At 39.9% G+C, this 15,530-nt stretch overlaps 1 protein-coding gene across 11 annotated transcripts in view; it reads right to left on the bottom strand.

The window, feature by feature from the left end:
* The window catches only part of TLE1 (TLE family member 1, transcriptional corepressor), an 85,213-nt gene that overhangs the window by 46,759 nt on the left and 22,924 nt on the right, over nt 1-15,530 (bottom strand). For 6 of the 11 annotated variants that reach the window (XM_037850960.1, XM_037850964.1, XM_037850968.1 and 3 more), the window contains exons 5-6: nt 11,245-11,307; nt 9,578-9,652 (exon numbers count right to left, since the gene is read on the bottom strand). In XM_037850960.1, the coding sequence (XP_037706888.1) occupies nt 9,578-9,652; nt 11,245-11,307 (138 nt within the window). Of the gene's footprint in view, nt 1-9,547; nt 9,653-11,244; nt 11,308-14,145; nt 14,548-15,530 lie in introns of those variants that run through there. The other 5 variants (XM_037850958.1, XM_037850957.1, XM_037850962.1 and 2 more) reach the window with 2 other exon arrangements.

Below are 15,530 nucleotides of genomic sequence, written 5' to 3'. Positions count from 1 at the left end.
GAGGATTACCCGCAATCATTTGTTTCCTAGAACAGCATTTTTCCTGTGGCCCTGCCACGGCCCAGACATACTCTCAAGGAGGTAAGGATCAAGTGGCCCCAAGCATAGGCAGGAAAAGCACCATCTCCTCCTCCACTGAAGCTCCCACAAGCCTCTCGCTACCCAGGGGACAAGGAGCTCAAGTGCACACACCACCACTCACCCAGAGACACCCAGAGTCACCATCTGCCTCACAGGGCAAGGACAGACGGGCATTTGTTCTTAGATTTACTACTGAGGAGAACCACCTCTGGTCCTGGCTTCCCAGAGCCCATCCCTACGTTTGAAAAATGAGGCTACCATTTGCTCCCATCTCTCTTCCAAGGAAGCTTGGACAGAAGACTAAAGCCTAAACAGAGACAGCTCTGGCTTCTCTCAGAAGTAGGAGCTTAAAAAACTAGAAGGGTCGTTTTCAGGATTTATTGACATGAAGAGAGGGAGCACATCCAGGAGGGCAAAACAGTTCCAGCCACCAAAGGGCACCACACCTGCCCCACCTGTTTTTGGAAAAATATTTTCTCAATGTAAATTAACTGAGAAAACTAAGGTACCCAGCACAGCACCTTCACAAAAGGAAAAGGCATGAATGCTACTTTAAAAACATATGGTAGAACAAAAGAAACACTGACATTGCTAATCATCAGCAAAAGAGTCAAACAAAAACCCCAGTGGCTCTGCCAATTAAAGAAATTTACATGTATCTGCTCTCTCTAGACCAGAGCTGCACACATCATTTGGGAAAATATAAAATGTTTTTCAATATGACAGCAGGGTGGGAAGAACCAATCTTCTATCCATTCATTAGTTTATAACAATTAGTTGATATTTTTTAAAAAAAGTTAATGCTTGCAGATGTACATAGGATAGAATGCACATGCTAAAGTTTGTAAAGCTATTAGCAAAGCCATCTTTGGTGATGAATGGTGGGTTATAGCAATATAGGTGGGTTTCTCAGGCTAGTGATCTAGACCGGTGGTTCCCAAACAGGGCATTGTGCCACCCCTCCACTGGGGGACATCTGGGGGACATCCGGCAACATTTGGAGATATTTATGGTTGTCACAGCTGGGAGGGGTGGGGTACTACTGGCATCAAGTAGATGCTGTTAAACATCCTATATATAAACAGGACAGCTCCACAAAGTATTATCCGGCCCAAGACTTCAGTAGTGCCAAGGCTGGGAAACATTGCTGTAGATCTGAGCTGGAACTCTGAGTCAAGACATTAGAATTCATGTTGTTGTGTACCAGGTAACTTGCCAAATTGTTACCTAAAAAATAAAAATACATTTCAACATTCACGTATTCACTGTTCTTTTATCACCATTCAAGCATCCTGTTACAGCTCAAAAAATGAGCATCTGCTTTCTAGAGCTGACTTAATTTAGGAAAAAAATCTTATTTTACAAAATTTGGGAAAGCACTACACTGGGAACTTTTACATAGTGCTGTTCCAGTGCCTAAAAGGGGAATATGGAAAGATTTAATTTGGGAATAAGGAGATAATTGCACTAGCTCTTGCCCAAACAATTTGAACAGGCTGGGAGTGAGACAAGTAAAACAAACACCAAACCCTGAGTTAATGATACCTAAAACCCTCAAGGCATACAGTAACCTCATCCATGTCACATGTCAAACAACAGACACACATTTAGAATTTTAATTCACATTTTACCTAGTGTAGCTTGGGTCAATTTTATCACTATAATGAAATTGACTTTGCTGTTTACATTCAGAGCTTCAACGTAATGGTGTGATGGTTTCCACATTTTTGTTTCTAAAACACAGGTGCAGCCTATGATTTATCATCATAGAGCTGCCGATACAAGTGGGAAGGACAACCAGTACGAAAATGAAGGCCACTGCCAGCCTTATCCTCACTAGATGCTAAGCTCCGCTCCACCAATCACTGAATCAACTCTAATTTCTGAAATTTAACTCACCTCACAACATCAGGAAACCAATGTCACAAAACCGATGTCACAAAGATTACAAATTTCACCTAACCAGAATTAAGATCCATGGCCCCAAATGGCATCTCTAATGCTCAAAAGAATGACAGTAAGTGGCATTTATAGCACTTGGTATTTAAACACTTGTAAAGGGGAAAATAAGTGAAAAGTAGCATTTGTTGACAGTTCTCTCCAAACCATTCTTTCTTGATTTTTGCTATTTCCCTGCTCTTTAAAACACTCAGTTCTTATCTTGGGAGACTGCAGAAAGAAGAAAATTGGTATGCTACAGCAAACAAGTGGGAAAGGGCTGTCTGCAGCAGAAACATCAAGGACACTGCTCCAGGAGCCATCTGAAAACCTCCCATTATGTGAATGGCTTCTGCCGTCAAGAGGGGCAGTGGTGATAAACAGGCAGAAACTGCTTACTGGGGCCAAGAATTCACAAACCACTCAAAGACAATAATAAAAGAAGAAAAATAACATCCCACTGAAAGGCCCCATCTCAGTGCAGGAACAAACATGCAAATGACACACAGAGGCAAAAATGATGGCATATACCCAGGTAGAAACCGGGAACAAAGAGCCTAAACTTCTGAGAAGGTTTTGAACTCATCTTGACTCCTTCTGCATTTTAGCTAAATGCACAGGCCGACTCATCCTGCATGACCACCCTGCCTTGCTTGCTCCACCTTCCCTGAAGAATGCTATAGTAATGACAATCTCTACACCCCTGAGATTTGGAGGTCTGAAATAGAATGAGTTTAAGTAATCCATGTTTAGGTAGATGCACTTCAAAATCCATGTAGGTGCACATGAAAAGATGTGCAACATCATTAGCCATCAGGAGAAAAGCAAATCAAAACAAGAGGCCACTTCATACCACTAGGTTGGCTATAATAAAACAGACAGACAATTACAGCGTTAGTGAAGACGGGGAGCAATTGAAGCCTCACAGACTGCTGGTGGGAATGGAAAATGGTATGGCCGCTTTGGAAAACATTGGACCACTGCTCAGAAAAGTTACACATAGTGCTACCATTTGACCCAGCAATTCCCTAGATATAGACCCAAGAGAACCAAACACATGTCCATGCAAAAACTTGTACACAAATGTTCATTGCAGCATTATTCCATATTAGCCAGAAAGTTTCCACCACCCAAATGCCTATCAACCAATGAACAGATAAACAAATGTGGGACCATTATGGGTCAATAAAAAAGAATGAAGTACTGATTCATGCTCCAACATGGATGAACCTTGAAAATAGTATGCTAAGTGAAAGAAGCAAGACACAAAATATTATATATTGTAAGGTTCATTTATATCAAATGTCCAGGAATAGGTAAATTCACAGAGACAGAAAGTAGATGGAGTTGCCAGGGGCTGGGGAGAAGGGGATATGGGGAGTAACTGCTAACAGAGTATGGGATTGATGAAAACGTTCTGGCATTAGTGGTGATGGTTGCACAACTCTGTGAATATACTAAAAACCACAATGTATGCTTTGAAGACTGGTTTTTGTGATATGCAAGTTGTAGCTCAAATAAAAATATAAGTAAATATTACGTAGGTCTACCTCCTAAAATGGACACTCTAATTTCTACTCTGGGACTTTAATTTCTCCCTCTGAAAAAGCGGGAAAACATAATGCTTTCTGTCAAGAAATATGAAAAATAATATGAAAATGTGAGGAAATACAACTATATAATTTTAAAAAGTAAATGCTTTAGTAATTTTTCTAATAACTAGAAAGCATTTTGATTACAGAGAAGGACCCAGACATTGGGGCCCCACCCTGCATTTGTCAGACACCCTGTCGTATTCTCAGCAACAAACTAACTTAAAAAAGAAGAAGCAGGATGTACCAAAGATGTGTTTGCAATATTGTACGTTCCCCTTTGGAAATTTAATAAAAGGCTTGGCTATTGGCATTTAACCAGACAGTGTGTCAGTAACATAAGTTAGCAGAACTGGAAGATCACACGCTTGTTGTAGTCCTTTAGTCTTCTGCTCCTGCTAGCAGGATATGCACTATTCTCCTAGGGCAAATTTTTTTTCATAAAGAAACATATAGGCTGGTTACTGATGGGCTTTCCAGGGATTAACTGCATACTCATAAGAATAAGAGGCTAACCTCATCCTTTTAAACTTCACACACTACAATCCCATAGATAGCTAATGGCTACAGCCAAAGGAGAACAATAATCCAACATTTTGTTAATCCTTAAACCAATCAACTCACGGAAAAGTGGAGGCCCTTTAAAAAAGCAAAAACTCAATCTTGCAAGTATAGTTGGCCCCAAAAGGTTCCTTTTACAGACACAGAAGCAGTTTGGGTACAAACCATCCCCTACACATACACACAGTTAGACATCACAAAATGCCGACTTTTTTTTATTTCATATCAAATTTTTTAAAAGTATCGAGAATTATACACTTTCCCACGAAGCAGGAATATACAAATCTGACCCACAGCCTTTGACAGCAGTTATATTCATGGAAAATAAGTCAGAATATATCCAAATAAGTGAGAAAGGAAAACAAAGTAGTCTACAATAACCCCAAACTCCTTCAGTTCTTGAAATTCACAGGGATTGCAATGAGAAAGTTTTCTTACAGCTAACAGGTGGCACTGAGGCAGCTCCCACAAACTGCTGTGGGACAGACAATCCCCACTGTCATCTGGCTTCTCTCTTTCCTTTCCAATTTTATCACAGTGTTCCCTTTAACCCCTCAGTGACAACAGAGGCACCACACCCCTTCCTCTTTGTGCTGTGTAAGGCAGCTGATGATGTCTTGTTCTCACATCTTTGCTTCTCAAGTCGCTCGCTCTCTCCCATCTGTTGCCAAAATTTAACTTTTCCCCCTCAGTTCTAACTTTTAAGCCTGTTCATCAGCAGCTGAATGGGAGTGCTTTCCCACTGTTGCGTTCTTATTAAAAGTCATTCATGCACGACAATGTGATGGCAGGAGAAGAGCATCTGGCTAGGTCTAGTGTCGAACACCTACATCCATGTAACCACTAGACAGGACGAGGAAGGAGGCGCCCAGCTGCGCGGGGCAACCGCCCCTCACGTGGGCTTGGCGAACGGGACCCATGGATCTACACAGGTGCTTAGGGAAGCCAGGCAGACAAAAATGCAGCTCAGGATACAAAGCCACAAAAAAATTAAAAACAAAAAACAAAAGAACCCCATAGAACCACATTAACACAAAGACCAAACCCTAATGTAAGCTATGAACTTGAGTTAAAAATATGTTTCTAATAATATCGTTTCATCAAGTGTAACATGTACCACACTAATGCAAAACATAACAGGGATAACTGTGGGGGTGGGGTGGGGCGATAAATGGAAACTGTACGTTCTGCACTATTTTTCTGTAAACCTGCGACTGCTCTAAAGAATAAGGCCTTTTTAAAAAAAGAAACAAACAAAAAAAGAATGCAGTTCAAGGAGTAGGACCATGTGCTGGGTGGGGGCTGTCAGCCAAGGTCTTATCCCCACAAAGGCCCTGCAAGGTAGATGGCATTATCCATCTACAGACAGAAGTTATTGTGTGCAAGGTCACAATTACAAATGGCAGAACCTAGTGTTCTACTCACGTCCCTGTGATTCTAGGCCTATCCTTTTTTCCAAGGTAACAATGCAAACACTCTTACAAATTATGACAAATACCATAAAGTTGGCCACAGTTCCTTGGTGGGAAACAGGAGAGACAACTCTGCAACAGTTTTCTTTGCTGATTATGTTTATCCTTCAGCCAATTACTTTTACTTTTCAATCAAAATCCAACTCTTTTTCTTCAGGGATGGGGAAAATCGAGTGAAAAGAGGCTCAAGGGAACTTCCTGGGGTAAAAGAAACTGCACCTTGAGGAGTGTTGTTTACATTGGTGTACGCATTTGTCAAAAGAGGTCAACCTGTACATTTAAGATCTGTGCATATCACTGCCTATAAATTACACACCAATGAACAGAACCCAAATCCGTATGTGCACAGATAGAGATAGACATGAATTATATATGTTGTTAAACACATTTGAAAGGGAATACTAATTATTTGGAACTCCAATCTCAACTACAAACCTATTATTAAGTATCTATCAGAGCAGAAAGAAGAGCGCTTTTAGCTCCAAACTCCACAAATAATAAAGCAGGGAGTGAGGGTTTTTAAAGATAATTTTCCCAGCTTTTAGGTAGCTACTGGTAAGTCCACAAAGTGTTACAACATATGATAATCTATTTTGTTTGAAAAGTTTTTACAGAATTCCAAATTAAGATACGAAACAAAACAAAAAACCTTTCCTGGGAATGTTCCTTAAAGTGTGATGACTATTCTGACGTAAAAACACAAACTCTCAAATGAGTTAAGTTCCCTCTCCTACAATGCAACTTATTTTTCTAAAGCACAAGTGAGCTGTGTGAAACCAAATAAACCCTGTGCTTAGTAAGATCTCTGCACTGTTAAAAACTCTTATTTTATTATTGCAAGCATGCACATAATAGCAAAAAAGCCTGTCAAAAGTAAAATTCAAAAAGTAGGGTTGCAGTTATTATTCTGCCAGTTAACAAATTTGCTATCTGTCAAAGCTATTTAAAGAAAAAAAAGTAACAAAAATATTTCAATAGTTCCTCTAAATATCAAACGTCTAAGAAGCTCTGTAAGCTTCTTTCTGTTAAATACCAGAAATCTATGTAACTTGAAGGCTACGGTGCTACGGCAGAAAAAGATTTAATGTACAATATTTTATGTCAAATATGAGAACCAAGTTTTCTATGCTGGTGGGAGATGGGCAATGCTAATTCACTCAACAAGGACATAAAAATATAACCTCTTTCCTTCCTCCTAAAACAGCATCCAGCCATCCAGGACACAAGCTGAGCCTGAGCGTACCTAGAGGCTTGGTGTCCTTGAGAAGATTTAACTTTTTCTGGATTTGCTCAAGAGAAGTATCTTTAGCCCTGTCAGGCAAGCAGTAAGCTAGTTCCCTGATTGCACCTTAAAGGGAATGAGAATGTTTCGGCTCATTTGCATATCAAAGGGTAGTCTTTCATGATCTTTCACACTTGTAATAGATGTCTAAACCGTTAAATTACTATTTCTTTTCTTAGCCTCAAAGTCGATGTAGACTAAGAGCGTGGCCTCTCCCATTGTTCTTTACCCTAAGTCAGCCCCCAACAATACTGACAGCTGGTATCAAACCCGGCTGCATTTACTCTGTGAGCAGCTGCTGCTTGTAGGAGCAGACACAGCCTCCCGGTACCTCCTCCCCTCTGGAGAGACAGGTTGACACGCTGCATGTTCAATGAAGGGGTGCAAAGGTCCACTGAATTGTCAACCCAATTTTATGCTACTTCAATTTTCCAGGACACACTCAATTCCTTTCATGGAAAAATCAAGTATATGCCAGAGCATGAAACTTACGGTGTGGGATAATTATTGATCACTGCAAACTTTAAAAGAGCCTTCTGACATAAATTAATACACTGATCCGAATTATAAAAACTGCATATGCCAGTAGGCTGAAGACATTCAATTGATGTTAGTCTTGTGTTGGGCCCAAATCACTGATTTGGGTTATTGTTGCTATGCTAGCAGAGCCAATCTGCTTTTACAATCTTCACACGTTTCTCCTGGACTAAGGCCATTCATAAAATTAGTGATTCATTTGCCCTTCTAAAACGACCTGCTATTTTTATTTTCTGATTCAACTGAGAGTATTACCTATAAACATCTGTTCAAAACCATTTCCTGCTTTCTCAACTGTAGGTCCACAAAAGGAAATTCAGAAGGGCTTAGAGTGTGCCTTTGAGAATTTAAAGAGTTTATCATCAAGAAATTATAAGTAAAAATGTAGAGCCTATCAGAAAACAAACATGTTCCACAAAGTTTAACTGAGTACTTGAGAACTGCTTTGCATATGTTCTCCTTTAATCAAAACAGGCTTTTCCATCCTCCTTCATTTGGGTTAAAAAATTCTGTGCTTGAGCTACAAGTACAATTCGCTATTAGTCTTTGCTAATCAAACACGGTACATGCAAAAGTACCAGTGAATATTTGATCTGATCTCCAAAATAAATCAATTCATTACACAAGAAAAGGGTACAGAAGGCAGCAGACAAATGCAGATGTAATTGTGTTTTTTGTTGAATGTGATTAGAGAGCCCACTAAGTAACAGTCAAAAATGTGATACTAAAGGGGGGGAAACGCAGAGCCAGGTCTGGGGGGAAGAGGAGAGGAGAATTGTTTATGCAGAGCTAAGCTGTCAAGTGTAATAAAGCAGCTTGAATAAAATTTAAGCTGAAAATCCACTGAAGCTCCCCATTTCAGGGAGGAAAAAGCTATTAAAAGGAAATGAAGGTCACCCTCCCAGTTTATTTCACCTAATTGACTGCCAATAGCTTACGACAGGCAACCCCCACTACAGATCTGCAATTGAGAAACTGATGAAAGGAGAGTTTTCAAGCTGAGGCTCATTCTTTAATCTCCTTCACTCTTATGTTTTTTCTCCATCTCCAGTTGGGATGTAATTTTAAGCCCTGATGGATTAACTGGTTCCATTGTCTGTGGCCCTCACTGGACTAGGGCCCTCTTAATCCGTATAGCAGCATGTCTAATTATCATTACAAAGTGTCTGAGGGAACTATAAAGACCAGCAGGACATCTTCTCACAAGCAATTAACATCAATTGATAAATGTGTAATTTGAATCAGCTCAAGGCACTGACATATGAATAAAATCAGAAAGGACGGTCCCTTGTTCCATTCCTCCTCCTTTCGCTCAATCTGGAAGGGCAGAAAACGAGAACCGTCCCGGATCCACGCGGGGGATGGACCGCACGGCTCACCAGGTTCATTAATGCAAAGCGAATGATTGACAGCTCCTGGCCAGCAAGGAGCACTAACGGGACACCACAGGCACAGCAGAAACCTGGTGAAAGGCTCGGGGAGCCCTGTGGCAGATAATTAACACCTCTTCCAAGGCAAGAGAGCCATTCTTTCCACTGGTGTGCCACTTAAAAATTCTTGAAAGTTGCACAAGGAAAGAGAAAGAGCAAACAGTTATGTGGTTCTAAAACCCTAGGAAAACAAAGGGCAAAAGCAGAGATAACGAAATAACTCTGAGACGCTTCTCAACCTCGCTGTTATCTGAGTTAAAAGAAGGAAGGAAAGTATGTAAAACTCTGACCCAAAGCTTTTACTCAACTGATGAAGCGTGGATGGTTTCGGTGTCACGGGATAAACCACACTTATTTTCCCATTAAAAAGTAGACTTATTGGTGATGAAAGCACAACCCTGTGATTATACTGAGAGCCACTGATGGTACACAATGGATGGATTGTATGCTTTGTGAATAAAACCCTCCTAAAATGTTTCTCCTATCATCTTCCTATGTTAGTCTCTTGCCCCCTATATACCTCAGCATATCCCAAACCCCCACCCGCCTCGTCAAATTCAAACGGGTCAATGTTAAGCTACACGAAATGACTTATATAGATACATGTATATTAAGCCATCAAATGAATAAGAAATGAAAGCTGGTTATACACACTGTAGGAGGTAGACCTGGTAGGCCACGTACCCCGATGATGGCGTTCAGTTCTGCCATGGTCACCTGCTTGGCCCGTTCCACTGCCTGGGCCACCTGTTGTTGATGCTTTGAAAACAAGGAGAAGAAAGTGCATTAAGCAAAGCAGCCAAGGACTTCACTGTACATTTCTTAAATGACCAACAACAGAAGACAAATGCTACACGCAACGCCAGTTAACGTTTAAGAGTTTAATTTAAATGCATAGCTTCCCAACCAGAACACACGTTCAATAGGAAAAGGAAATGGAGAACAGTGTTTCCTTTATTTCTAACCAACACCAGTCACCATTTAATTCCTGTTGCTAATTTTTGCTTTTGCTTTGGAATGGCAGAAAGTCAGAAAGGACATCAAGGCTAGTAACCTGAGGCTTCAACTCAGGAAACAAACAGTACGGGCTAGAAGATGACCCTGGTTCCTAGAAGGGGTTTGCCTACCATGAGGAAGCTGGCAAACAAAGGTGACAGCTATCTTAAAACACCCATTTCAAGACTTAAATTTAAAACATTCCACCTGTGATTGCTTAATCACTCAACAAATCTTGACCCACCAGCAGTTTTTGGAACCTTTGAGAATCCCTCTTCTTCTTTAGCCTTTTTATTTTAACCCTCCACAAGGGAAAGGACAGACCTGGTGGTCCTCTCAAGCTGGAAACTCACCCTGCACACCTCCTATCTCCACTCACAAACAAAAACAAAACCACAAGTCTGCTTCGGGAGGCGTGAAACTGTAACAGTTTCAACAATTAGATTCAAAAGGCCACAAATCTGAGCTGTAATATCAGACAACTGTTATGGTGGCAGAGGCTGCTACAACAATAATAGCAGGGATGGTAAGTGACGCTCCACAAACATCATCACGTCGCACGTGGATGCCAAACACAAAACACACATGTCAAATTAATAAGAATTCTCACTCCCAGTCCAATATGCCTGCCTCAAGATACATTCATCATGTATGCATTTAAAAAGCATTTTGGCATTTATTAGCCTGTATCCAAAAGTAAGGAAAACTTTAAGACAAAATGGAAGTATAATGGTCGAGACAATTTCATAAATTACTCATATAAAGAGCCTCCAACATACACATACACACACACACACACACACCCCAAATGTTAAGGGTAAACCTCTATGACTTTCCAACAACATAATGTGAATACTTATTTTATCCTTTTAACTATTATCATTCACTCCCTCCATGGACAGCACAGCACTCCTTAACATAAAGCTAACCCAACTTGTAACATACAAATAGTAAATGAAATACCTGCTTCCACAGATTAAAGTCAACCCTTATAGAGCCCTTTAAAAACTTCAGTACAAGGCAAAATGTTCTACTTAAAAAGCTTTAACGGACACCTGAATCATCAGTAGCTATCCAGCTTATACTACTCTTCAAAGAAAACAAAAGCTTTATCTTTGATAGTCATTTTGCAGTTTTCCACACAAAAAAAATTTAATTTGAGGTTGAGCTATTGTCACCACCTCTGCAGCAAGCCTTCAGATCTACTAGATGCAATGGCAGGGGGTTTGCACACTTCAGCTGCAACAGATGTTCTTCACACTTGTTCTTTGTGATAAAATTAACATCGTAAAACTAGCTAATTTGCAAACAGAAGCAACATAATTGCACTTTAACAGCTGAACAGTTTTACTTACTTCCTGAGACAGAAATGGGATGACTTGTGCGCAAATCGTATTCAATCTCTTGGCGATTTCAGTCTATAAAAAACAAAGCCATACAAATGTTTAGAATACTTCATCATCAGTTCAGAAAGATAACATATCCCCAAACGCTTCATTCCTCCACTGCTTTACTCTTGAGGGCATAAAACTGTTTTCCCAGGTTATGTTACTAACATTGTTTTTGTCCTAAAGTAAACAGAAGATAATAATCACACTTGCAAAATTAAGACACAGTCACAGGCTTTAGTGGTCTCTAAGAGATAATGATAGTTTGAGTCAGAGAAACTATGTGGTTTAAGGCTGTAAGATCATCTATCTCATGACTGCAAACTCCCTGATATACTCATTCCATTATGGTGCACTGTGTCACATTTATGCAGTTCCACCAAGTTCACTCAAACTGGTGTGAGAAACCACTGGACCAAGAACACTATTCAAAGTGGTCTCACTTTCAAAGATAAAGTCTAAGGTCAAAGAGCAGAAGAAAGGAGCCTGTGGACCACCTTCTCACAACTGGAAAAGGATTTTAATGTTAGTCACCTTCTCTGAGTCTCAAAAATTCTAGCATGTCAAGTACCGAAACAGAATTCAAGTTTCAAGCAATGGTCAAGCCGGATGTCCTGTGTGCTTGTAAAGCTTCACCACAACTCAGCATGGGGTGCAAGAGAGCTCACCGATGAGGCCCCTGGTTCAGTGCAACATAAACATGTCATGAGTGCCTGTGGCTCGGCTGTTCCAAAGAAAGCAGAAAAAGTCCCTGCTTGGCTCAAAACCCGCAGCTATCCCTCTGCTACAAGGGACAAGTTAGCAAGGGAGGGAATAAATGAACAGTGCCCTGCTTCCTGCCTAGGGCAGGACCCACCTGCCCCACCTCCGTCACCCCAGAGCAATGCAAAGCAGCTCTGCTTTCTCGAATTCTGAAGAACCAGTTCTGCTTAAAACAAACAAACAAACAAAAAAGGTCTCTGAAAGAGACCCAGCATTGACCTTATTTATTTCATCATTTTCTGTCAATGCTTACTAATGCAGACTTGATGACGTAAGACAATGAAAAGGATAACCAGGAGAAAATGATAAAACACGCAGCGAATGCCCTTTAGAAATATGGGATCTAACACATAAGATAAAGTAGAACCCTAGGAGCTCTGCAAACCACATGAATAATAGAGCCATCCTTGTCCAGCAAACTGAGCAGAAAGGTTTTGTGGAATTGGATTTAGGCCATCTCAACCCAATTCTCCCCAACCATCAATGAGATAGGGCTAAAAACCATACTGTGAAAACAATGTACCAGAAGAGGAAATGACTAGCACAGACATCAAACTCATGATCCTGCTTTAGCTGGCAGGGCAGAGAGCTATGTGCAAAAAGGTTGCAGCTGGACCAGGTACAAAAACAGAACTGGGTCAGCCCCACCCAGTGCACTGGACCATACTGCCACCCACTTAAGATGACTCAAGGTCACGGCTCTCCTCGAAAGCAAGAGCAGATGTCCCACTCCATTGCAAAAGCAGGTTCTGCACTAAACATTTGGGTACATCTAAAGGTGTAGGGATGCCTGAGGGATTGCCCCCCAAACCTACCATACATTCCAACTGCATTCTGTACTTTCCCCTTCTCCAAAATTCACTCTGGAAGTTTTCCAAATTTAAAAATGATACATGCTTGCTTTTAAAACACACAACAGATGGACAGAGATACAGAAATTTAAAAGAAAGTTAAAATAACCCTGTACCCACCATCCAGGGATAAGTACTGGCAACATTCTGGTGATTCTATACATGTGGAAGTACAGAGTGAGGACAGACACTTTTATGTTTAGGGACCTCATTATACACACTGCCTTTCTAGAACTTGCTTCTTCCTCTCAAAAACGTGTCATAGACGCCTTCCTAGTCCATCAGTATGTATGTAAGTTAGTACCTCGTCAACACATTCTACCAAAGTACACTAATGTTTAAACACTCCTGACATTAGTGGATAAATCCATTTCACCTAGTTTTTTTTTTTTTTTTTAAAGAAATCCTTCAATTCAACCAGAAAAATCACATAGAACCCAATTTTTAAAAAAGGCAAAAACTTCAACAGACATCTCTCCAAAGAAGACACACAAAGGGCCAGAAAACACATGAAAAAAAAACCACTGATTAGCCTTCAGGGAAACACAAATCAAAACCACAACAAGACACCACCTCACAAACCACCAGAATCGCTGCCATTTTTTTTTGATATTTTTGTATTAAGATTTATTCACAAACCATACAATCATCCAAAGTATATAATCCATTGATCACATTACTATCATATAGTTGTTCATTCATCACTCTGATCTATTTTTTTAACATTTTCCTTGTACCAGAAAAAAGTGAAATAAAAAAATAAGAATAAAAACAGAACACCCAAATTGTCCCCCACCATCCTATTTTTCCTTTAGTTTTTTTTTTTTTTTTTGCCCCCGTTCTTCTGCTCATCCATCCATACACTGGATATGTGTATGATCCACAAGGCTTTCACAATCACATTGTCATCCCTTGTAAGCTACTCACCGATTTTTTTTCACTATTATAAACTGTATCAAATAACCTCTACATAGATCTTGAAAAGGAATTCCGAGAAGTAAAATCGCTAGGTCAAAGTGCATGCATATTTTTAATTGCAATGCATGCTGCCAGTGTGTCCAGCAGAAAAGCTGTACCAATTTACATTATCACCAACTTAGGGGTGCTTGCTCTCTCACCCATTGTCAATATTGGGTTTTGCTGACCTTTTTAAAATCTTTATCCATTTAACAGATTAAAAAATGATCTCATTTTTATTTGCATTACTTGGATTCTTCTTGAATTTAAACATCTTTTCGTGTATTTATTGGCTTACCATATTTTTCTTTTGTCCACTTTTCCACTGGTGTTTACTCATTGCCGTCTTTCGGTAGGAGTTCTTTTCATATGAAAAATATTAGCCCTTTGTCATTGTTTTTTTTGGCTCGTCACTTGTCTTTCAACCTTGCTTAATATGGATTTTTTTGCTGAACAGAACTTTAAATTTTTATGTGGTCCAAATATAGAAATTTCTTCCATGTTCCTGGTCTATGGGTCAGGATTAGAATATCCCAGGACTATAAAAGACACTCATGGTTTCTTCTAGTGCTGCTATCTATGCCTGTACTTTTTATACTTAATTACTTGATGTAGCTAGAATTTATTTTGGTTTGAGAAGATTATCTCATCTTTAATTCATAATGATATGTGTTATTACACAGAATGGTTTCAAGGTAGAATTGAAACATGGCCAGGGAAGTAAGACCCAGTCTGAAGGGAATGATATTTAATAATATAAAAGTTAATAAAAATAAAATAAAAGAAACAGATTAAAGGAAAGACAATTTAAGTCGGATTAAACAATAAAGCAGGTAGAACTGACTGAAATAGGAAGAACAAGGTTAAAGATCAAAGCTCAAACTGATGAAGCAACATCAAAAGCCATACTGCATGTCCTCAAAATTCTACACGAACAATCTGAAGAGGAAATGAAAAAAAGAGGAATGGAGGAAAGAGCTTATTCAAGCTCTCTTCTCCCTTTGCCAACTCTCTAACCCCTATCTCAAGCCACTTGATTTTGAGCCAGAAAGCCCGAATTCAAGTTCCAACTCTTTCTACCTACAAGCTGGTTTCTGTTGAATTGTTCTCTTAGCTGCACAATAAACAAGAGCACCTACCTCCTTGGTAGTGTCCCTGTGAAGATGCAATGAGTCTACAGGATAGGAAAGTGCTTTGTGAATTCTAAAGCAATTTCACCACCATCCCAGAAGATTTCACACAAGTTCTCCCCATTCTTTAAAATAGTCTGGATGGCGGCACAAAAACCTACAATAATTCTTAGTGTTATCTCTTGCTTCAATACATGGGTATTTGATAAGACCCTGCAGTTAGCACAAATAAACAAGCAGTAGTGTTTTCTACCCATGTTTCTATTCCTGACCACTGAGTTTGCAAGCAGGTCAAAATGGATAGGACTCTGATTAAGCCAGTATTAAGAGAGTTCTATAACCTTTCAGACTTCCTTTCAGACAGCTCCAATGGCAAAACTGGGCGAACTGCATTTTCCACACTGGAACTCTTCTCTGGCCCAAAACTGAAGAGGTATCTGGCACCTGCTAATAGTCATGATGTTTGTAAATAAACCTTCCCTGTGCCTGTATTTCTGACACCTACTGGGTAATAACACCAAGTCAGTGGTCGAGCGCTATCTCCAGCCACGCG

The sequence above is a fragment of the Choloepus didactylus genome, chromosome 10, assembly GCF_015220235.1.
Source record: "Choloepus didactylus isolate mChoDid1 chromosome 10, mChoDid1.pri, whole genome shotgun sequence".
Taxonomy (NCBI): Eukaryota; Metazoa; Chordata; class Mammalia; order Pilosa; family Megalonychidae; genus Choloepus; species Choloepus didactylus.
This window is presented reverse-complemented; position numbering and strand designations above follow the sequence as displayed.